General features: G+C 47.5%; 1 protein-coding gene across 3 annotated transcripts in view; it reads right to left on the bottom strand.

Moving 5' to 3' along the window:
• Positions 1-274: 274 nt before the first annotated feature.
• The window catches only part of IRF2 (interferon regulatory factor 2), an 87,325-nt gene continuing 62,898 nt past the window's right edge, over positions 275-24,701 (bottom strand). For all 3 annotated transcript variants that reach the window (XM_082608359.1, XM_082608358.1, XM_082608360.1), the window contains exons 6-9: positions 21,757-21,874; positions 10,434-10,598; positions 3,047-3,093; positions 275-1,751 (exon numbers count right to left, since the gene is read on the bottom strand). In XM_082608359.1, the coding sequence (XP_082464485.1) occupies positions 1,443-1,751; positions 3,047-3,093; positions 10,434-10,598; positions 21,757-21,874 (639 nt within the window). In that variant the 3' untranslated portion in view covers positions 275-1,442. The remainder of the gene's footprint in view (positions 1,752-3,046; positions 3,094-10,433; positions 10,599-21,756; positions 21,875-24,701) is intronic.

Below are 24,701 nucleotides of genomic sequence, written 5' to 3'. Positions count from 1 at the left end.
TCCTTTTAAGTCTCCATCTCCTCCCTGTGAAACGGAGATAAATCTCTATCCTGTGCACAATCTGGATGAGTGAACAAGTGAAATCATCGTGTAAGACACACAGTACAACGTCCAGCTCCGGGAGAGCGCCTAACAGAGGAAGCCATCTCACAACAGAAAGCTCCAGGGTCGAAAGGGGGAAAGTTCTGGTCCACCAGAAGAAACGATATTGCACCAGTCCAATCCCATGACTGTGCTCTAAGGGACACATACACAAAGCCAGGCGTGATGCCCATTAAAAATTTAACTATATATCATATTCATTTATTATCAATCCACAGGATAATTTGATTGCTACATGAGCTCATAAAAGCTTTTTCACCTTTACAAAATTAAAAAAAAAATGTGCCACAAGGATGTAATAACTGCCGATAAACAAGAAAAGGAATCTTAAAATTATAAATTTGCTGTAGAAAAGATAAAAAACAATTATATTTTCTTTAGAATTTTACCTTGAATAAAATATTCCCCGGTATAAAAAATAAAAAAGCTTGCTCTGGTTAGAATTAGAGTATTTTTCTCTTCAAATCTGGGAATTTGCATACTCTCTCCATGATAGTTTTCCTTTGTACCGCGTGGCATTCAAGCATAGCAGATTAGAAAGATTTTTTTTCTTTTCTTTTCTTTTTTTGTTTTTTAAAGCAGTCTTTTAAAATGGGACATCTGTGGAGAGGTTCATTTTCTTCTCCTCCTCAGGGATGTGGAACACAGCCTTTGAGGGGAGGAAAAGGAGGAAAGAAAATGAAGGGGATAGGAGGGCTGGGGAGGGGAGGGGAGGGGGTGGGATGAAGGCGAGGCAAGCGAGGGGAGGGGCTGGGAGGGGAGGGGGTGCAAAGGGAGAGGAGGAGATGGGAGGGGGAGGGGAGGGGGACGGGACGGGGGAGGGGAAGGGAGGGGAGGAGGGAAGAGGGGTGCTGACTGTGCTATGAAACAGAGCAGGATCACGAGAGGGTCTATCTGTAAGTGCTTTAAGATAAGGTGCAGAAGCAGACTGCAACGTCGCTAGCACTGCCCTATGTACATATTCACAAGAATAAAAAATTCCAGCTAGTTCACATTTTCTCCTCCATTCAGAGGCATCCGTTCCACCATGCTGGCCTTGACCGCAGGCAATGCAGCACCTCACTGCCCGTGTGGGTGTTGGTCCTATGACGTCCTTGAACTTGAGGGAGCAGCCCTGGGAGATCCAGCAGGCTCTAGAGATATGCGTCTACCAAGGGGCTGGAGTCCTGAGTTAAAAAGAAGCTCCAGTACTGGAGTTGGACACAGCAATCAAAGTTCTATTGTCAAGGCTTTTTCCCTTAAGATTCGTCTAAAAGAGGTGTCAGAAAGAAAAATATAATACAAACAAACAATAAAACAAAGCCAAGAAATCCCAACAACCACCAGGGGAAGTCGAAGGCTTAACAGCTCTTGACGCGGGCCTGGGTGATGTCAGAGGTCTTCTTGATGACGCTGGCCCGGGTCTCCCGGTCTGGCCGGCTGCTGCTGGGCGCTGGGGTCACGGAGGGGGCGAGGGGGAGGTCTGGGAACGGGGGCCAGGAGCTGTTGTAAGGCACGGGACAGCTCTCCTCTTTGATGGTGACCTGGAGGTCGGGCTTGTTGGAAGTGACGAAGGTCGCCATGCTGGGTAGCAGGTACGTGCTTCGTGTCCCCATGTTGCTGAGGTACTGTTTGCCTTCAATGTTCCTCTTCCGCCAGTGTGGTCGGCCCTTTCAAAGAAAATAATTATGGTATACATTTCCTTTGCCTTCTCTTCAATGGCTTTTAAAAAAATATGCCACTCTTCCCATGTGTTGGTGTCTGAATTTCTTAAGAGGCACGGAATAAACGAGAACCTTAGGGACTCCACACCCCTGAACTGAAATCCATCCCCAGCCACGCATGCCCCAAGCACAGTTTCTCTTCCCTTTTTATCCATGCCCATTGGCTACCTCCCAGAAATCTAGCCAAGACTGTTCTATGAAGGCAGGGAAACAAGGCAGCAGCTTGGTTTCTGGTTCCCCTCTACTCTGGCTGCCCGGCCTCATGGTTAGGTAGCTTTGGGCCAGGATGGCTGGTGTGTCACAGCGACTAAGTCCTCACAGATGGCCCGGCCTGATCTTTGAGTCAAGCTGCATTTTCAGAGTGCGGGAAGCGAGGAACGCAATAAAAGACAGGGAACGCCCCTGGATTGCTTTCAAACGGGTACAGCTTAGAGCTCCAGCTCCAGCAAATAGCTGGCTTCAAGGGTGGCGTCATTCAGCGAAGGAGCTAGAATTCTGACCTTGAAGAAACAGGTTCCAAATGTATGTGCGCATCTACACCTACTGTCTTTTCAGAATTCCTGGACTATATATTTAGTACATTGGGAAATTACTAATTCAGAGCCTAGTCAGCCAGGCTCTGTCCGTCTGTCTCTCACTAACTCACTCACTCAAACACAGACACAAAGCAGGCTTCGCAGGAATGCTTCCCCTCACAGTTCCAGCCATTTCCTGCCATTGTCTGAGCCTAGCCAAGAGGAGAGATCAGAAGCAAAGCCACTTGGAATCCGGACTGAACACATACCTGGCCCGTGGGCAGGGATCACAGGGCACAAGGCGGGCTGGGGGGTTGGGGACACTCCCGGTGTCTGGGGAGCTACTTTTGCTTAGCACTTTCTGATACTGACTTCTCATCATTGCTTTGGGCCACTTGGACCTCCTGTTTCTGCCTGTGATTTAGGATGTTTATGGTGGTAAAAGCATATCAGCGTTTCTTAGCCTTTTCCTGCCGTCATAGCCTCCTTTCTCACTGTAACACCTTACTCCCTTCCCTCCCATTTACTTCCCAAAGCTTCATTTTGTAAGTCAAAATCCAAAAGCACTGTACATTTTATGTGATGTATATTTCACATCACCAAAAAAAAAAAAAAAAAATCCAAAAATGAGTGAAAACCCATGCTCAAAAGAAAAGAAATGTCACTAGCAGCAGGGAAACCAACGTGCCAGTTGGGAAGGCTTTGCCCCGGTGCCACCATGCTTACCTCCGAGCTCTCTTCATCACTGGGCACACTGTCGGTAGTTTCGCTTTCTGTTCACAGAGAGAAAAACACAGGCACATCATTCCTGCCACTCAAACTGTTTCGAGGCTCAGGCAGTGTTTTAAAAAAATACATCAGCACGTCTTTCTTCATAAGAGAAATGCATCACTAAACTCATAACCTCTGTGCCCTTGCGTCAGGTCAAACGCGTGTGCCTGGGAGATGCTAGGGCGGAATTTAGAGTTGAAGGGGGGCTCGTTTTCCCAGGGCCAGGCTATGTTTATTCATGGCCTCTCTTCCCAGGATGGGGTGCTGGGCCCCGGGCTGCCCATCTTCGTTCTGCCCGCCCCTGCCCCCTCCCCCCCACCGGCCCTCTGCTGGCTCCACGTCAGGCCCTTTCCTCACTGCTGCTCCATCACAAGCCATCTTTTCCCATTCATGGCCGTTGGTTCATTTAAGTCCCAGCCCAGCCTCCCTAGATGAGCCCCATTCTCCTCAGATCCCTCCTTTCCCTCATGGCCCTTCAGTACTTATATCCTGGGTTAATAAAGTGGCATCTTCCCCCTGGGTTACTGTGGGTACACAGATTCTAGGGTGGCTCCCGTGAGCCTCAGCTCCTGGTGTTTACCTTCTTGTGGGGTTCCCTCCTCTGGAGGGCAGGCGGGGCCTGTGACTTGCTCTGAACCAACAGAACACAGTGGAGGCGATGGGATGCACGTGATTACGTTATGTGAGCCTGCAACCTGTCTCATGAGGAGACCATCTCCCTTGCTGGCTTTGAGGAAGCCAGCAGCCATGGCGGGGAGGCTCACATGACGGACAACTGAGGACCGCTTCCAGCCAACAGCCAGCAAGAAACTGAGGCCCTCGGTTTGACAACCTGCCAGGAAGTACACTCTGCCCCAAACCTTGTGAGCCTGGGAGCAGATCCTCCCCGACCCCATCCTCAAATGAGACATCAGCCCTGGACCAGACCTCAACTGCTGGTCTGTGCAGAGAATGCCCTGAGCAGAGGACCCAGCCAAGCCATGGCTGCTCTCCCGACCCTCAGAAACTGGGGGATGATAAATGTGTGTTGTTTTAAGGCACTAGGTTTGTGGTTATAGGGTCACGCAGCAACAGATAACCAACTCACTTACCATCCTGATTCATCCTGCCGCCTGTGAGACACAGAGCAAGTTACTTAACTTCACTGAGGCACAGTTTCCCCATCTGTAAAATGGGAGTATAAACACCTTCCAAAGAGGATTACATGATGAGTGAGGGAAAGGCCTAGTACGGGGCCTGGAACACAGCCCACACCCAGTAAACGTTGGTGCGCCTTTGTCCTGAGCCTCATTCAACAGGGGATCTGCACCACACGCTAGGGTGACAGGGTCACAGTCAATAGCTAGCGATTACACATCACCTGTACATAGAATAAAAGATTCTTTTAAGTAAAAAAAAAAAAAAATTTTGATTTTTTTTAAAGCAAACTTTTTTTTTTTAAAGCAGAAAAATGTTAATTGTTTTAAGTACAAAATTGATGGTGTGCGGTTTTCCAGGGTTCACAGCGTTGAGAAAATGAAAGCACAGCAGGTAGAACTTCCAAAATACACGGACCCTTAGAGAGCCCTGAGTCTGGGTCATTCACTTCGCAGACACGGCCTGAAGGGAAGCTGTATTAGTGAACGTTTTGGGGGCCCGTGCTCTGCACACAGGTCTTGTTCAGTCTCTCAAGGACCCTAAGTCAGGGAGCAGGTCCTGTCACCCCTTGATTGTGCAGAAGGACCTTATGTGTTCTTGTGCCTTCCACCCTTTCCATCCTAAACCTACAGAGGGACTGGCCTCCAGCCTCACATCTTGCTGGTGGCACAGCTGTGACCAAGTGGCTCCCAGCCCAGGTAGAGTCCTTCTGACGACCCAGGGCACCAGGCCCAGACCAGGCCCTCCATGAATTAAAGGCTAAGGAACAAACGGGCAAACTGAGGCACAGATTCATTCCTTGAACAAAGAAACCGGAAGTTACTACACGGGGCCCACCCTGGGGCCTCTGTGCACGTTTCTCGGCCACTGTTCTCCTTCAGTGACTTCACCTGGGCACAAGCGATTGCCGAGCGCCGACCCCCAGCAACTAGAAGACAGGCCTGTCCACTCCTCAGACTGAGCCGACTTCCTGAAGCATCCCCAGCGGGGGCAGCAGAAGCCCGGAGAAGGCCCAACCCTAGTTGTCGGGGCAAACTGGCAACGCCGGGCACAAGAGAGGTTTCCCCACAAAAACAAATTATACACAACAGCAAGGGAAAATGCCCCCCCTCACTCAACCTTCAGGCTAGCCCGGGACCCTGAGGAGGCAGCAATCAGCACTGCCACTCCCAAGAAAAATGCGGAACAGAGATGTTGAGAAACCAGCCAAAGTCATCATGGACTGAGTCAGCACAGAGGAGGGAAAACAAAGCAAGCTTCTGATTCCAGGGCCCCGGGCGCTGAAGCTCTCCGGCTGCTCCAGCCTCTGGTGAAACTTCAAGATCCCCTTTCCGTTTCTATGGTTAGCTTTCTCAGTGCTCCGAAGCCAAGGTTTCTCTTCCCGTCCTGTAGGTCTAGGCCCTTCCACTCCTAATCACCCTCCATAAACACCATCATCTTCTGTTCCTCTCCCCTTCACATAAAACCAAGATGCCACCAGGCTTGCTCTGGGCGCTGGACACAGGCAAAAATGAGCAGGTTAGACCAAGGTTCTGGGATTCCACAGCATGAGTCACAGCTGCGGGAGGGGAGGGAAGGCAGACCCTGGGGAAGACTCCTTGGTAAGGCCTGGCACGAGCCATGAACAGAATCAGAGAGTTAAATCGCCTGTAAGCACCCAGTTTTCAACTTCAGGGAGATAGTCGGAGACAAGTTCACATGCTCTGAACTTCTGTTTTCAGCTGACACAAACGTCAGCTGAAGAGCACCGTTTCTAAAGGAAGATCAACTGCCTCTGAAGTAGTTTTGAAAACTCTCCATGTAAGCAAACTGGAAGTTCTCATTTTCATTGTTTAAAAGAATGACCTTGAGCGCCTTCAGCTTAGGAGCAGGCGATGCTGGGAAGCTCTAGCGTGAGGACCCCAAACCCTTCCCTCTAGAATAACAGTGGTGTTCCCGGCCACCCCTGGGTCACTGGCTCAGAGTGCTCTGTTGGGGGCACTCATGCCCATTTTCCTCGTTTTCTTGGTTTTACTCCACCATTGCCATTTTCAAGATCGGTTCTTATAGAACAAATTAATTCATGGCAGCTCCTGCTTCCAGATCAATGTTACCACCGACACAGCAACATGAGTTGTTTCATTTTTCCTTGTGATTACTTTGGATTTGGTTTCGTATTTGCTTTGAGTAGAATGGAATTAAAAAAATTTTTTTTGGAGTTGCTTCCCGAGCACGGTCTGAGTAAGTTGCAAGTGTTTACAGAGTAATAACAGGTACCTAAGCAGTTTGTTTCATCTTTCTGGTCTCCGTTTCCCGGAAAGCGACTGGGGTGAGAGGGAAGGAAGAGGTTTGGATTAGATGACCCCAAAGATGCTTCTTCCAGAGCTGCAGTTTTACAATGATGCTAGTCTCGGGCTCACACTCCACTTAGCCCAGTTTTTTATCGTCAGACCATCTCAGGAACATGAGGGAGGGAGACGTCTTCTGTCACAGCCTTTTTGCACTACGACATCTTGGTACATTTTCTGGAAGGCTCTTGTTCAACAAGTTTTATTAATAAGATTGACAAGGATTCCTTTCCCTCAATCATCTCATTACTTTCCCTAGAAGGTTCAATGAAGAGGTTCAAATCAGAGTCCTCTTACAGCACTTCTATCTTTGCCGCACCCAACAAAATGCAAGCCTGCTACGGTTTCCAGAAGGACCCAAAGTCTTTCCCGCTGGTCACTGGTCAGAAGGAAATCTCCCTTCTCTCAGTTATCACCAACCAATCCTTCGTCTTATACTTTCTTCTCCATACTCTCGTCCAGCCTTCCCCAAAACACTACCGTGGCTTTCTTTCACTAAACCACCCACAACCTAATAAAATCCTGGTGCCACACAGCAGGCAAGAGGCCACTTTGCGGTAGATCTTTAAAAATAAAAATGACTTGTCTCTAGAGTTTCCCAAGGTTGGGCTTTGGGATATCCCTCCCCAGGACACAGTTTTATGAATCCAACTAGAATTTCATGTTGTCTTGAAACAATCTAATGCAAGTACGTCCACTCAAAGGAACTGTCCCTTTTCTTGCTCACCGTAATGTTTAGACTGTGGAGAAGACAGACTTGCAAAAATGAATGTGGTTTTTGTAATACTACTGGGATTATATTTCAATGATCAGTAGGGGGGAAAAATAGCCAACAACCGCTTCCAAATACCAGTTTCTAAGTGAATGAAGTGGTTTGAGGAGGCTGAAATTCAGTTCAGTCGTCCACACAAAGGGACCCTGTCATGAAAAACAGGCAAACAGCCTATTCTCGTGGGGAACGTGAAGTTAGAAAGTGAATACCACCAAAGGGCTGCCTTTCCTAGTAGCAAGCTATGGAATCCCTGACTGAAAGATTTAGCTACCCATGGTCAGTAACAGATACGTTTCTTATGTGTCATAGGCTCTAGAAAAGTAGCAACAATGACTTGTCTTGACTCCATCCAGGAAGCTTCCCTCCACAGGGTTCTAGAAAATTCAGACAGTGAAAACAATCGAAAGAACTAAAGGCCAGGCTGAAACACCAGGCTCCAACCAAACCCGTACTGCCTGCCAGCCTGGCACTAGAATCGTCTTTTCAAATCTTGCAAATGTCCTGAAAAGGGTAATGAAATTTTCATTTCTCTCTGCATGAATCAGCTGTTCTTGGGATTCTTCTGCTAAAGCAAAATGCCAGTGCTGGCAGAACAGCAAGAAGAGGTCTTTCCAGAATCCCCAAGAAGACTTCAGAAAAGTCTAACTCAATAGATAAATAGAAACGTCTATTCTAAAGCTCTAAGCCCTTAAGAAGAAGAAAAAAAAAACACTTGGGGTGTAATAATGCCTGCAGCAGCATCATATAGAGGGAAGTCACACATTTTCAGCCATCGTCAGGGAAATGTAAGCACAGTGGCTTAGTGTTTCAAGTTTCAGTTATCTCAACTGTAAAATTAGGGCATAAACATTCTGTTCTGCCTCCTTTGGCTGGTCCTTGAGATTCTGGGAGGTGGACTGTTCTGAATGGCAGAGCCCCACACGGTCCTGCAGGGCAGCAGTGCAGTCAAAGGGCTAAGAGCAGGCCTTTGGCATCAGCCACGTATGGGTCTGACTGTGCTACGGGTTGTCCGTTTCTGGACACGCTGCTTCACCCCACTGACCTCAGATACCTAACTTTTTTTTAAAAAATAAATTTATTTATTTATTCATTTATTTAATTTTTGGCTGCATTGGGTCTTCGCTGCTGCACGCAGGCCTTCTCTAGTTGCAGTGAGCAGGGGCTACTCTTTGTTGCGGGGCACAGGCTTCTCATCGCGGTGGCTTCTCTTGTTGCAGAGCACAGGCTCTAGGCACGCAGGCTTCAGTAGTTGTGGCTCGCGGGCTCTAGAGCTCAGGCTCAGTAGTTGTGGTGCACGGGCTTAGTTGCTCCGCGGCATGTGGGATCTTCCCGGACCAGGGCTCGAACCCATGTCCCCTGCATGAGCAGGCGGATTCTTAACCACTGCGCCACCAGAGAAGCCTAATACCTAAACTTTAAAGAGAGAATAATGACAGTACCCAGGCTGACGGGGTTATTCTCATGATAATTAAATAAGCCAATCGATCTCAAGCACTAAGCACAGCACCCTGGGTACCACAAACATGCAACAAATAGTAATTATTACGAGGACTGGCAGATATGCAAGAGGGACTGGCACACGCAGGAGTTCAAAATATGTTTCATGAATAAATAACTGATGACAAGCTTATCCTGTCTGACAGATTATAGGCTTCTTGTAGCCAAGGTTCGTTCGCACTTTATTTTTATGTTCCCAGCACGAAAGAAAGTCAGGACCTTGAGGACATTCTGCGAAGTGAAATAAGCCAGTCACAAACGAACTACTATTGTAGGATTCCGCTTATACGAGGTACCTAGAGTAGCCAAATTCAGAGAGACAGAAAGTAAAAGGGGGCTGGCCAAGGGGCTGGGGGGAAGGGGAGGGGGAGTTATTGTATAATGGGCACAGAGTTTCAGTTGTGCGAGATGAGCAAGTTCTGGAGACGGAGGGTGGTGCCAGTTGCCCAACGATGTTAAGTCACTGAATGCTGCTGCAACGTGCACCGAAAAATGGCTAAAAGTGGTAAATGTTACGCTGTGGGTATCTTACCGCAACTGAAAAATATAAGTTAAAATGAAAGAAAGTTGGGGTTCAGGAAATATGAGGTTAATTTAGGGGCGGAAAATTCACAAACAACTTGTCATCTGAATCAACCTAATTCTAACGCTGACTCTGTGCCGCTCACTAGGGTGGCGTCCTGACTGAAGGGCACGTGATTTGGCAACACATAAAGGGCACTGGGAAGAATTCCTGAACTATTTATTAGAGCGACTCTGGTTACCCGTGATAGGGCCTCTGCTTTTTATTTGTAATATCTGCAAGCAATAACCCTGACTCAGAACTTATATTTCAGAATTATAATTGAGTCACCAAAAGTTAAGTGGAGTCCATCAGGAGTGTATAAGGTGACGTAATGCTGGTGGGAAAAAGGAGCTGCCACTTTATCCTATAAGGATGGAAGAACCCACTGAACCCGGTGCTAGCCCTGTGACTGTCGGGGCCAATTCCTGCCATTCTGGGGCCATTCCCTGGGGAATTTGCAGTGGGCTCAGTCCCTGGCCCAGCTAGAAGCTGTATGAAATTGAAAAAGAAGAGGAAAATACGTGGAAGTGACAAGTCAACTTGGTGAACGACAGAATGGAGCTTGGGGTCTGAAGGTTTAGTTCGAGTCCTGACCCAAACACTTACTGGCCATGTGGCCTGGAGGAATCCCTTCTATTCCAACGAAGGAACCGGAAGAGGTTATCCCTATGGCCCTATCCAGCTGGGTCAAACTCAGATTCCATTAAAGACATCCTTCCGAATTTCTGATAACTTGCGCAAATAAAAGACTCAGATGAACTACTTCCCCAAAGAAATCTTCTTATGCGTTAGTCATGCATGAACATGTTATGGGTGATAAAGTAAAATGCTGTGACTGAGTCTTCGAATTGAGAAAAAAAATATCCAAGAAGATGTTGGTTGAGAACATTAAAGCAAGACTAGTTCCAGACAGAATAATCCTTAGGACACAGGAGAGGTTCTCTGCTATGTTGGTGAAACCAGTGAGTGACCCTAGACTAAAGGACCGCCCTCCCTGGGTCCTTGCTCAGTTCCAGCGTTTCCGACCCCCCCACCTCGCCTTACCTGCGTAGGAAGACACGGGGGAGATCTGCAGGGGGTAGAGCTCGCTCATGCTGACCGGCTGCTCGTCACTCTCAGTGGTCACTTCCACAACTTGGCAGATGTCTGGTGGATTAGTGACAATCTCTTGATCCTCAATGCTGCTGTCCAGATGTGACTGTCCTACGACTTCAAAGAAAAGACAGCCATCATGCACCAACGTCACCTGCCTTCACAATCCTAGCATGCACTCTCGAGAAAGGAAACATCCCCCCAGAGAGGCCAAGAGTCAGATTCCTGGTCACCAAATGTCATCTGCCATGAAACAGCAACAAGCCTTAGCTTTGGTTTAATGTCCCTGGAGAAGCAACCTGCCAATAACCTGGCTCGCCAGGGCTATTTCCAGTGTCCCTGCCAACGGTGTTTACACGTGGCAACGTCCCAGACTCAACCTGGCCACAGCCAAGGCTGCAGGACGAGAGCTGCATCCAGACCTAGCCCCAGGGCCAGAGAGAGAAACAGTGCTTTGAACCTGACCCATTTCTGTTCTCTGCTCTTGCTCTAAAGGAAGCTGCTGTGCTAGTTTCTGGGTCCTGGGGTCCAGAGAGACATCATCAAACCTTAATAATGAGGGAGGACCACCAAAATCCACCCTATTGTGTCATTTCTAGCTGTGGGATGCTCCGTTCATACTCCCAGCCCTCCTCCTCCTCTGCAGACAATAGCTGTCATATCAAAACAACGGAAAAGAATGCTTTCCCAATTCTAACACACCTTCAGAGCATCAACTTCTCACAACACTGATGATATGAATTCTGACCACCCTGCCTCTGAAATCCTGACTCAACTTTTAATTAAACTTTTCAGCCTGAGATCATGTGCAGTTGTAGAAATAATACACAGATCCCGCGTGCCCTTTACCCATGTGCAAAACTATCATACAGGATCAGGATATTGACATTTGACAATCGACGCACCTTGTTCAGATTTCCTGTTTCACTTGTACTCCTTCGTGTGTGTGTACTTAGTTCTGTGCAATTTCACCACGTACGCGGTTTCACATACCCACCTCCGCAGTCAAAACCAGTCTCATCATCACAAGCATCTTCTGTAACTGTATCCACCTTCCTTCAGCCTCCTCCCCTTGTCTCTAACCCCTGACAACCACTCATGTTTCCCATTTCTATAATTTTTGTCATTTCAGGGATGCTTCATAAAGGGACTCAACACAGTAACCTTTTGAGATGGGCTGTTTTCACTCAGCAGAATTCCCTGGAGATTCATCCAAGTTTTTGTGTGTATCAGTAGGAACTGTAGGTTCCTTCAATTGGAGGAACCCAATTCAATCCACCCACTGAAGGAATTGTAGGTTCCTTTCCATTCTTCGGCTATTACGAATAAGGCTGCTATGAACATTCATGCACAGGTTTTATCTGAACATAAGTTTCCATTTCTCTGGGACAAATGCCCAAGAGTGCAATTGCTGGATCACATGGTAATTATATGTTTAGTTTTACAAGAAACTGCTAAACTAGTGTCCAGAGTGGCTATACCATATTACTTTCCAACCGGCAATGTATGGACAAGCTAATTTATGCACATTTTAGCCAGTTTTTGGTGTTGTCACTACTTTTTGACTTTAGTCATTCTGATAGATGTGTGGTGATACCTCATTGTGGTTTTAATTTGAATGCCCCTAATGCCCTGTCTTACTTTCAAACAGAGCTGACCTTATACTTCTGCTGACAATTGATTGGATGGAATATCCCTGAAAACTGGCACCCATAAACAAATGGGATCAACGTTTTCCCAAGGGCCTCTCTCAAAGCACTTTGCCCTCATAATCAATGTTTTACTCATGCCTGTATATGTTATTTTCACATTTCAACACATGAGAATGACAGGAAAAGCATCATTATCCTGTTATAAATGCAGAGTATCAGGCACAGAGAAGTACAGTAGCTCGTCCAAAGTCACACAGCATGGATTATGGGCAGTGCTGTACGTCCTCGGCCACCTGTAAAATGTTCAGATTAGGCGGGAAGGTGGCCACATTCCAGTCTCCTTGAGAAGTTAGCATCATGGGCCAGTTCCTATTTTCACTGCTCAAAGTCTAATATTTTGATTACTCAAGTACTTCTGTTTATACGTGGGTTTCTGTTTTAATTGCTTGAAGGGGAGTGATGAAGTGACTAGAATTAAGGTAGGGAGAATATTACCTGATTTCTACTCAGGTAAGGTTTTAGAAGGCAGTGAGAATTCATGGATTTTCTAGCAAAGAAAAGAAAAGCACCGAAGAGGCTGGGAAAGGAGATTTGGGGATGTGATAAAAGACTCCACAAAAGCCACAGCATACAGAATGGAAGGGAAACTGGATGCCGTGTGGGTTTTCCTGGAGGGGATAAAATTAAAGAAAAGGAAGGCAGGCTAAATATGGCAGGCAGACTCCCAAATTCTTATTTTATCCTTTGGACTATACTCCTTGAGCCTGAGAGCATCAATTATGCAGCTCACCAGACACAGACTGAGCGCTGACACTGACCTCTCTCAAGTTTCTTCCGCCTCCTCTCCCAAGTAAAATAAGACGGCAGGAAAACAAGATGGGTCCTGTCCTTTCCGAAATTGGTAGGTGGAGATAGAAACCAAACAGGACGTGTGTGTGTGTGTGTGTGTGTGTGTGTGTGTGTGTCTGTGTCTGTGTGTCTGTGTTTGATGAGGGGGTGGATAAAACTGATACCTTACATACTAAGAAAATTAAGATCTTATATAGATTTGATTTAAATCAAGGCCCCTTTAACTTCCAATCCTCCAAAATTCATTTCTCCCTTGCACTGTCATTCCTGGGAGTATCAACTATGGCAGCCATTCAAGCATCTTCCTAATTACGGCCCTTTGCTCTGACCAGGAATTCTCTCCCTCAGTGTTTTTCCCCATAAGTCCCAACTCAGTCATTCAACTAACAGAGATTTCTTGAGCATCCTCTTTGTACAAGGCACTGTGGTCAGGTAGCAAGGGTAGAGGAAGTGTAATCTAGTCCAGGATCTGGTTTGTAAGAAGTCCAGTAGGGCTGGAGGCCAGCACACAATGATCTAGAGAATAAACTGAGGACAGTAGTGAAAAGGAAAAGCGGGGAGGGCGGAGGGCCCGTGATGAAAGTTCAGGAAGTGGGATATTTTTTTCTTCCAGTTCCAGGAAATCAAAGGCTTCGGGGAGGCGGCAGCGTGGTGGGTGGAGGGGGAGGGGGAGTGGCAGGCAGGAGTCAGATGCCTCTGCTTTCGGGGGGCCTTTTCCTGACCCCCCAGAACAGACTGCCCTCTCTTTCCTGCGGGCCCCCCTCGCTCGCTGTCCCCATGGCTTGGCCAAAACGACAGCCGGACACGACCTTGTGATGTGCCTTCACTTTCGGCCTCGCGTGCCCAGTTAATGCAGTGTCCCTTTATTTAACTCTTTATTTGTACGTGTTGTCTCCCAGCCACACCGTGGCTCCTGAGAGAGTTGAGACCCTGCATTAGAACTTTTTGTCTCAAGTCACAGCACCCGTTCACGGCTTGTACCTGAGAGCAGCTCAGTGAATCTTTGCTGAGTAAAGAGATGAATAAACAGAGCAAGGCTCCCAGACTGCAGCCAGAGGCCTGCAATAGTTCAGGACCACTTGTGAATACCAAATGGAACGACGAACGTTTTCTAGAAAATGTCAAGACTCCTGGCAAGCGGGCTTTTTAAAACCTAGGTGAAGGGATAAAGACATAGTAGACCATAGCTGCCAAGGGCTGGAAGGAGGGAGAGGAAACATTTGGGGGTGAGGAAAATGTCCTATGTCTTAAATGTAGTGGTAGTCACACAACTGAGGATGTCTGTCAAAAATCATAGACCTGCAGGGTTTCCCTGGTGGCACAGTGGTTGAGAGTCCGCCTGCCGACGCAGGGGACAAGGGTTCGTGCCCCGGTCCGGGAAGATCCCACATGCTGCGGATCGGCTGGGCCCGTGAGCCATGGCTGCTGAGCCTGCGTGTCCGGAGCTTGTGCTCCGCAACGGGAGAGGCCACAACAGTGAGAGGCTCGCGAACCACACACACACACACACACAAAAAAAAACATAGACCTGCACACCTAAAAGGGGTTCGTTTTATGGTTATTTCACTTAACATACATGCCTTAGGACAAAAAGTAGATAAGCATCTCTATTCAAATTTTAAGTGTATCCCAAATGCTGGTGACCAGGATAGAAAAATAAGTTTTAGTTTTCTGGGCCACATCTGGATACGCGGTTAATAAGATTACATGATCTCTAAGGCCAGACATTGCCCTAGGAGTACGTGGCTTTGTGCCTGGGACAGGGACAACCACTGCTCTCCATCTGAACACGACTGAGGGCACTTTAGAAACGTCTGAACTCGTCAGTCGCAAGCCCGAGAGAGAAGCTGGGAAATCCCAACATGTGAGATGCTCTCTGGAAGGGCTTTATGCACCAGCCCTGATCCGTATCTCTCTCTTTATCCGTCTATGGAGATAGATGCGAGCTGATTTCTCCTGAACCACCAAACTCTGTCCTAAGGGACAACACAGACAATGCCACTGACTCCTAACAAATGAAAAGTCACAAGAATAGCAAGCTTAGCAAACTGCTACAGCACATAAGGTCAGAAGCGGGAGCCCTCTAGGTGCTCGAGTATCATGACTGATAACCGATAATAACAAAACCTAGCATTTCCTGGGCCCTGAACTTTGTCTTTCCCACCTTGACCTATCACCTGCCAGACCTCACAACTCCACGGGGAAGACACAGTTATCAGCCCATTTGAGACAGGAGGAGAAGCATCGTGGAGAGTTAAATAACTAACGAAGAGTTCAATGACTAATTCAAGGTCAGACAGCCGGAAAGTGGCAGCCTCAGGAGGCAAATTCAGCTTTCCCTCTCAACAGCACCGTCTCCCGGAAAGAAAGAGTTAAGGAAGTTCAAACTGAGTTTCCCTGGGCTTTCTAAGCCCCTCTTAGGATAAAACCTTTCAAATCTCACCTTAATAAGACTCTGGGCTCATAACCAATAGTGAAATTGCTTTTCAACAGTTCTATATTGGGTGCCAAGGAAATTCCTGAATGGTTAGGGAACTAGAAATCCACTAAGCTTCTCCAGATTATGAAGGTCAGAGCATCAGGAAGAGTCCCCCGCAGGCATGTAATTTTATCTGGACCTTGGTGCTGAGATTTACAACAATATTATTCATGGCTGGTTAACTGATGAACCGGTTTAATTCCTTAAAAGGTCATTCTTACCTTATTAACAATTGTTGACAACGCAGGGCTCCACCTGTGAAAGCAGTTGCCCCCGTGCCTCAGAGAAAGCTCTTAAAAGTAGACTATTAGGAACGGGAAGGTTCTGTGAAGGTGGGCTGGTCCTATCACTTTGCAGCTGAAAAAAGCTGAAACCCAGGGAGGTTGGGTAAATTGCCAAGGTCACTCAGGCAGCGGCAGGGTCAAGATAAAAGCGTATATAAAAGCCGGCCATCTGCATGCTGCCACGGAGAGAAATTTCTTCTTGCCCTGATCGGAAACTTCGATAATTTAAACTGTGAGTACCAGCCCTGAGGACGCAGCACAGATGGAGGCAATGTCTCTTAATCACATATATTTTAATATGATTTGGTAATACCACAATCCTAATATTAATTTGACCACCTTCTAACCACACAGTGAGTTTTCTGTTACACCCATTTGGTCCTCACAACAATCCTGTGAGGTAGGTGGGATCACAGTTTTATCATTTCCACTGTATTTAATTTTTTTTTAAAAGATTTTGTTTTGATGTGGACCATTTTCAAAGTCTTTAATGAATTTGTGACCACACTGCTTCTGCTCTATGCCTTGGTCCCTTGGCCACGAGGCGTGCGGGATCCTAGCTCCCTGACCGGGGACGGAAACTGCACCCCCTGCATTGGAAGGCGAAGTCTCAACCACTGGACCACCAGGGAAGTCCCCTCGTTTCCACTTTAGATAACGAGGAAACTGAGTCTCAGAGAGGTGAGGGAGTTTGCCTAGGATCACGTGATCAATAAAAACCTGCAGAACTAGGTCTAGAACCCCAGTCTTTTAACTTCTAATCTGGTGCTCTTTCTGTCTTCTTTTTTTCAATAAACTCTGGCCACGATTCGGTTTAGGCATCCAAGGGCGATGGTGGGAGACACAAGTCTCTACGGGATTAGTACTTTCAGAGGAGGGGCCAGACTGCCTTAACAGTGACAGGTCGACGTGGGTGCAGGGTGTGGTACACACTCTGCATTTCCACGAGGAAACAGCATCACATGCTGCTCTGCTATAAAGGGGGGCAAATAATATGCTCTAGTAAAAACTCAGTTGAGTTCATCACCGTGTTTCAAGGGTCAGTGGTCTGGCAGCAGAAACCTGGCTAAGACCTCATGGGCTGGCAGCATACCCTTCCCGATGGACCCGCCTAACGCCCCTTCCTTACTCTGCTGGGTTGACACAGGTATAGCGTCCACCCCACAGTAACAAAACCCACCACCCAAACCCCTCTTTCTCGCTGGATAGGCACATGGAGGTCCAACTGTTCAGAGTCATTCGACTTCAAAAACAAGTATAAAAGAGGTGGACAGGGGCCAGGTCACCAGGACACTGGGGACATGCGGGTCTTTGTCCTGGGGGGTTGGGGGCAATGGTGACATGGTAAGACTGGCATTTTTTAACAAATGACTGTGTCTGGAGAAGGGGCAGCATGGAAGCAGAGCTGAGGCAAGCAGGAAGGTGACTGGGAGTCGCATCTGAAACAGAAAGAAGGGGACGGATGTGCAGAATAGGACGGGGGAAGACAGGATTCCATAGGTAATTATAAATAAGGTGGAGGTGTCAAGGCGGAAAAATATATACAGCCTCGTAAAAAGTTGGCAGCTTTCTTGGGTAAATAAAAACCCCTTAAAGGTTGAAAAACCCTCCACGTCCACTGCCCAGGGCTGCCAGTGCACGTGGTGACCGAGGGCACATCCCATGCGGCCTCACCTCTGTGACCTTGGCTTTTCCAAGGTCCAGTTCACCGAAGAAAAACAAGATGTATTATCGGTTGTGTCTGGGTTTACTGTGAGATCTGGGTTCACACCTCACATGGACTTTCTATTGCTAAGAGTTTTCTAGGGGTCCTGATAAAACTGGATGGCTTGTCGCTGGCCCCCGCTCCTGAGGGATGAACCAGCATGGAAAGCCTTCACTCGCTCCTTCTCAAGAGGGGTGCCTTCCATCTAAACAACCGCCCCAAATCTACTTTTTATCTTGTCGATGGAATTTTTCATATCTTAAACACCAGAGAAAATGGCAAAAAACAAAAGCAAACAAACAAAACAGGGAACAAAGGATCTGGAAAAGTTGAAGACAGTTCTACAGCCTGGCATCACCTTTGGCCATCCTCAAGTCATTATGAATTCTGGTACCAGAGGCTGCCAGGCTTGAGTTATAACCGTGAGGCCCTGGGGGCACCCTAAGTTTGGTCTCTTAGTTGTGAATCTGTTTTGCTCCTTTTTTTTTTTTTTTTTTTAAACTTTTTTGTTGTTGTTCTGCTCCTGTTGATATTCAAGTTTCTAAGCTTGGCTGAAAAAAAGCTACTCAAGGTTTACTTTAGATAAAGTTGGTCAAATTTGGAAGCAACTACCAAAAAAAGGTACATCCTGGAAGGTGCATTTTGGGCCACTAAAATCGACAGAATTCAAATTACATTATTTCCTAACTGTCTGTGTCTAGCCACCTAAGGCCAGCTTGATTTACTTCAGGGTCATGAATCGCCTCCCTCATTTCACAGCAATCTTTGCTTTCTTGAAGGGTGGGGTTACCTTTTATCAAGAAACACAATGGGGTTATGAAGCCCCGCCTAGGCCAGGGAGAAAGAATGTCCACACCTGCTAACTTCTCACACTGGCCTGGAGGTGATTTCAATGCTGCTCAGCAGAGGCCCTGCTGACCTGGGCAAGAGGCCAGCAGGGTATTATCAGAACAATCCAACACGTTGCTGGCTTCTTCCGCTTCCTAAAAACAGAAGTTGCCGCACACGCAAAATAATTCAATGTGAAAGAAAAGTAAAAATAAAAATGAGTCTTTTTCTCCCTCCCCTTAAAGGGATAGCAGGGAAGATCTTTGGAGGTGCTGACCTGTGCGTTTAAACAGGAGATGAAACGTGAAAAGACCTGGTTTAAGTGGTGAGATGCTGCCCTCCTGCTTGGAGTGCACAGCCTGCTAAATCTGGACGTACATTCAGCTGTTCTGGACAAGAAGGCGAGACCAGGACACTGCCCATTGACCATGAGCGTGTGCGCACTCGTGCGTGTGTGTGTGTGTGTTTTCCTGCCACAATTTGCCGCAGAAATAAAAGTAAAACACAGCAGCAATCCAGCAGGAGTTCATCTGTCAGGTAACAGTACATTTTGTGCTTTACACCCTTACTGGATTCACTTACCGGACAGCACCCCTCCTCCAGAATACAAATGTACTGGGTGGCTGGCCTCCAAGGGATTAAGATATTGATTTTCAATCTATTTCCCTAGTGACAGAGCCTACTGACAACGAGAAAAATGCTCTCGTAGTAAGGACTCGGTTCAGCTCCCATTTTTAACCTTATAAACATGGGCTTATAAGAGTAGAATGAAAACATCTTGAGGTTTTTCACCTTGGTGCCTGGATACAAAACTGGCCGGAACTCTGGGTTTAGAGACAAATGAATGGAGAGCAAGAAATGGTTTCGTTTTTAAAGAAAGCATTTTTTAAAAAGTAAAGAGAGCCCGAAAGAGAATCTCTCCAATGCCACAGTGGCCTTGGGATCAGAACCCCTGTGCTTCTCATCTCGGTCCACACATCGCAGAGGCTGGGATGGCTAATTACTGGTCACTTGGGAGAGTGCAGACAAAGCTCTACAAAGGGTTTAAAATCTGAGCTAGTGCTACGGTTAGCGATAATCACAAATTACCCGCTTCTTTAAAATACCTGCATGGATCCACTTCATCTATCATTACATACCTTCACAAGGGTCACTGACTAATTAGAAAGAGATATTCAAACTCATTTTACTGCCATCCATTACGACTTTATTGTTAGGAAGAGAATCATTTAATCCAGTAGGTGATTCTCTAACCAAGCCTGGCCTTTGTCTTTGCCCCAGGATGACTCATTAAATTAGTACCAGCACCATGTAGCACAAATGATACCATAAGGGCAATGAGCAATCGACCTGGCAGAGAATTTACATACTGAAGGCTCAACCAAAATGTAAAAAAAAAAAAAAGGTAAAGAAAACTGGTCCAATTCTGGCTTTTGTTTGGCATTTTATCTGAGGCTGAATTCACCTCCTTAACGAAGAGGAGCTCCAAAAGCCAACCAGCTGCCTCGAAATAAGCTGAATCTTAAGAGACCGTGCCTGGGAGATTGGCAAATATCTTCCTTTTAAAAAAGGGCTCAGGGGCCTCCCTGGTGGCGCAGTGGTTGAGAGTCCGCCTGCCGATGCAGGGGATACGGGTTCGTGCCCCGGTCCGGGAGGATCCCACATGCCGCAGAGTGGCTAGGCCCATGAGCCATGGCCGCTGGGCCTGCGCATCCGGAGCCTGTGCTCTGCAACGGGAGAGGCCACAACAGTGAGAGGCCCGCGTACCGCAAAAAGAAAAAAAAAAAAAAAAAAAGGGCTCAGTGGGCAGAGGCTTTCTGAGGACAGCCTGCTGAGAAAGGGATGATAAAAACCCAGGTGCTGGGGAAGCAGCTCTCAGCCGTGGAAAAAAGGGCCCAGGAGGGAGGAGAGCTGGGCTTCCGGTCAGGCAAGTGGCCTCACTCCAGAGGGGAAGTGAGAAAGATGCTCACTCTCTGAGAGTTTGCTCGGCTCAAAATGACTGTAGGGCCATCTGTCTCTACGCAAAAGTGCCCCATTCAGACAGTGAGCCCTGTGAGGAAGACATGGCCATCCTGACATGAGATACAGCACGTGCCGAGTCTCAACCCAGGCTTCGTTCTTTCTTCACGCTGCACACTGCTGGAGACCTCAACGTGCAAGGGAGACCCCGCACATGCGATTCCACTTCCAAACTCCAAAGCCCAGGGGAAGGAGCAGCGGCTGCGGCCTCCTGTCCCTACTCAGCTGAGAACCCACAAATGAAGGTCCTCAGATGTGAGGCCTGCTCTTGGAACAGGATTTTTCCTGTTCTTACCGGCATCAGAATCCCTAATTGTTTACAAAATGGAACAAAATGTAATGAACCAAAAGGTATTGAGGGCAAAGAAACCGAGGTTCTGGATTCCAGGGCTGGAGTCAGAATACAGGGTCAAGCCTGGGCCTCCTCCACTCTTGCAAAGAGTCCCTACCCTCCGTGCTTGGCAGCATCCCAGCGGGACTTTATTGAGATATAATCCACACTTGTCACCCACCTGCCTAAAAGCCTCCAGGGGTGGTGTTTCCATGGTGTGTGTATGTAAAACATTTGGGCACTTCACTATCTGCTATACTTCAATTTTTAAAAAATTAAAAAAAAAGAAAACAACAAAACCCACACCCTCCAGCAGGCTGGGGATAAAACCTAACCTCCTTCCCAGGGTCTTCAAAGGTCCCCATAAGCCCGCCCCGCCTCCCTTCTGAGGGACCTCACGCGCCCTCCCCAGGAGCACTGGCCTTCCCTCTAGTCCTCCAAGCGTGTTCCTGCGTCGGGACCCGCGCTGCAGGTCCTCACCCACTGGCGTCATCTCATCTCTCCACTCTTTTCTTCTGGTACATTTATCACAGACGGTAATGCTGTTGTTACGTGTAGTTTTTATTTGTTTATTATGTGTCTTCTTCTATGAAACTAGGGATTGGGCCCGCCTTGCTCCCCAACCTATTTCTGGCTCACAGCGCTACATCTGGTATACAGAAGGCACTCAACACTCTTTGTGGGATCACAGGGTGCCCTCTGGCCACGTGCCTCTGTTTCCCCATCTGTGAGATGAGCACCACCTCTGTGGCAGGTCCACCATGGAGCAGATGCTGAGAGGACTCATGGGGACAGTCTCCCCCCTCCTTGTTCCCAAGTTAAATAAATAACACTTTTGTCCACGTGACCAATTATTGAAAGATTGAGAACCGCTAATCCTTAGCTGCTGGGGGGAACATCCCCATCTCATCTACCTATTTTTTTGAGGCGGATCTGCCTCAGTTCCTTTATCTGATCCTCAAAGGCCTTTATTCTTCAGCCCTGAAATCTGGGGGCCTGAACTTGCATTTTGAGATGGTTCCAAGACCTCCTCCCGCTGACTACGTTATTTCAAATCACGTTTTACAAATTCTCGACCCCAGAGAGCTACTCATGTGTATAAAAAAATGAGATGTCAAAACAGTTTACCTATGATGTTCACCGTACTATCCACTTCATTTTTTATAGCTGAAGTCAGGGCCGCATACTCAGGAGAAAGATCACTTACTCCATTACTAAGCCCCAAAGATGACTCAACTGGTTCTTGCTAGGAAGAAGAAAAGAAAAAAGAATTGAGAACACTTCCTTTTCCCTCCCTGTGCTTAGCTTAAATTCTACCCTCTGTCCACTTTCTTTAATGCCAAGGTCATGTTCGTCTCCCAAACGCATTCCCTACGTGTTTTAAATCAGCCTGGAGGTTAAGAAGCACATTTCTGCGTAGAGTGTCTCGCCAAGGGTTCCCTTTCTTTCCTTTTCCTTGGAGGAGACGGTATCCGTGCACCGGGCGTGCCCTCCTGAAATGCTTCCCCTGCGCAAGGTAGCCCTGGGGTTAAGCGGAGCTGTGGCACTGCCTTGGTGAAGCACCTTGCTGCTGAGATCCTAACTCATCCTTCTCTGAGGGAGGGGTGCGTGTAAGACTCAGCTCCTGGCTTTCTCTCTAAGGGAGGAAACGTGCCACCTCTTCCATAACTTCGGAGGAAAAGCTCTGCCTTAAAAACTATCAGCCCAAGGACGAAATCCAGAGGACTTGGTGGATGAATTCTTCTTGGATAGGGTTTGCTCTGGATTTTGGCCACTTGAGCATCCTGCCCCAGGGTCGGGGGGCAGGTGGCTGGTCACACGGGCCAGACTCATTGCCAAAGCCTCCGCCACCCCGTGGAGTCCAGTGAAACAGCCCACACCCATGGGCTCCACAGGCATGCCTTCCAAATGCCCATGCAGCCCAAGAGGCTACACATTCATATTAATGAAACTAGGAGAACAAACTCCTCTTCCTAAGCTTGGCTCTCAATTCTGCTTTATTCAAGTGCACCAGAGCCCTCCAACCTCTGAACGTGCCAACAGCTCTGGGAGAGCCAGCGCTGGAGTACAGACTGACTTTCAGCATTTTGATGAGAGAGCTTCTCCTCAAGGGGAGGTTACACTGGCGTCTATGACAGCAACAGAATCAGACAAAAAAAGCCACACGTGACAACTCCTGGGGAGACCAAACTGGAGAGGAGGGTGGAGGGGTGGAAAGAATAGAAGACAGGAGCGGAAGATCATGTGAGGTGGATATGACTGTGCTTTGAAAAATTTAGAGTGGATGCTCCAAGGCATGCAGGGTGCTCTTATCAATTTATGTGCTGCTTGGAACCAATGATGAACCCCCCCCCAAATCTTAGGGAAGGAGGGGGAAATTACCCCCTCTCCCAATCCCACCTGGCAAATTCCCGCCATGATAACCACGGCTTCAAAGACATCACCTCACTGTATAGCTCAGTTCTCAAAAAAAATAAACAAATAAACAAAAATCACACATGGCAGGGTTGACCAGAGGTACCAAAGGTTGAATCCAGGAAGGGCCCAGGACAGTCCCACTGGGCAGAATGTTTATCCCTTTCTCCTGCAGCATCTCTTTTACAAATTCCGAAGAGTTTATCCTTTCTGGGAAGAAACTCCCTTGCCTGTGACTTGAGTCACCACTTTTCTCTTCCTTTAGAGGCAAACTCCTGACTGTGCACCTTCCTTCCCACCATCACCTCCTCACTGCACCACCATGAAGCCTGCAGTCTGGCTGCCACTCCACTTGTGGAATCAAACTCCCAGCTCCTGGGGTAGGGGTGGTGAGACAGCCTGGCTTTAGAGTCACATGAGCCTGGGGTCCAAGTCTTCCTCTAGTTATAGGACTTTAGCCTCTTTAGTGGTCTCTTAGGATGCTGCGGACAGCTGTAAACTGGGGACAGTAATAGGACCCACGTCATAGGGATAATGGGAAGATTAAACGAGATAAATATGCACCTGGCACCTATTATTAAATAAGCACTCACTATTATCTAAGGTCACCAATAAAACTCTACTATCCCCAATCCAGTGACCTTTGCGCAAGTCTCTTTCCCTCAACCCCACACTCTGACCTCCAACAGGAAGGCCTGTACTCTCCCTCCTTGGCAACAAAATCTATCTGTTTCTCCTCCTTTGTGATGGCATCCTTCTCCCTGGCTTCCTCAACGGCCCCCTTCCCACCCATCCCCATCATGCCCCACGTGTCATCTTCTTTCCCGTCCACCTCTTCAATTCCCCAAAAGGACCTAAGAACACTTTAAGGAATTACGGAAAGAACTGCTCATTTTCGTGGGTTTCTTTTGTTGCCAAGTTATTATTCACTCATTCTGCTTCTAGGCTTCTTATAAAGGTAATGAGGCAGTCAGACTTGCATAAATTTAAAAACCTACGTTATTCTGATTTCTCAGTTGGAGACTTCAAAAGAGTTTCATGTGATCTACAGTGTAATTAGTGGCAAGTGATCCTTCTATCACACTACACTTGAGAAAACTATGACTCATAGACGAAATGAGTTTTCCAAGATCACACTGATTTTACTCTGAGGAGATATAGGAACTGAACTCACATCTTTGGTCAGGCAACGTGGTCCAATTCCAGTAGCTTCTGTCTTAATAAGCCCTTGGATCCTGTACTCATTCCAATGGAGATTGAGACTGAACTATGTTCAACATTGTTCTACTCCCCAGATCCCCACCTTGCCTCTCGCACTCCTTCTGTAACGAAACAGAATCTTCTACCAATGGAGACTGAGTTGGACTACTCTGGACATTGTTTTGCCTCCTCCCATCCCCACTTCCAAAATAACCTGCCAATCTCCACGTCTTCAGTGCAAACCTCACTGGTTTTAGAAGGACAAGATAGCAGATTGTATAGTGAAATGTAGCCAGCACCTCCCTGAAAGGTCTCTATCCAGGGTGCAGAAAAACAGGGATCTTCACTACACTCAGTTGACTTTTTTTTTTTTTTTTTGCGGTACACGGGCCTCTCACTGTTGTGGCCTCTCCTGTTGCGGAGCACAGGCTCCGGACGTGCAGGCTCAGCAGCCATGG

The sequence above is a fragment of the Mesoplodon mirus genome (genome assembly GCF_964341445.2).
Source record: "Mesoplodon mirus genome assembly, chromosome: 20".
Taxonomy (NCBI): Eukaryota; Metazoa; Chordata; class Mammalia; order Artiodactyla; family Ziphiidae; genus Mesoplodon; species Mesoplodon mirus.
The sequence above is the reverse complement of the archived record's forward strand: the minus strand, read 5'-3'. Positions and strand labels throughout refer to the sequence as shown.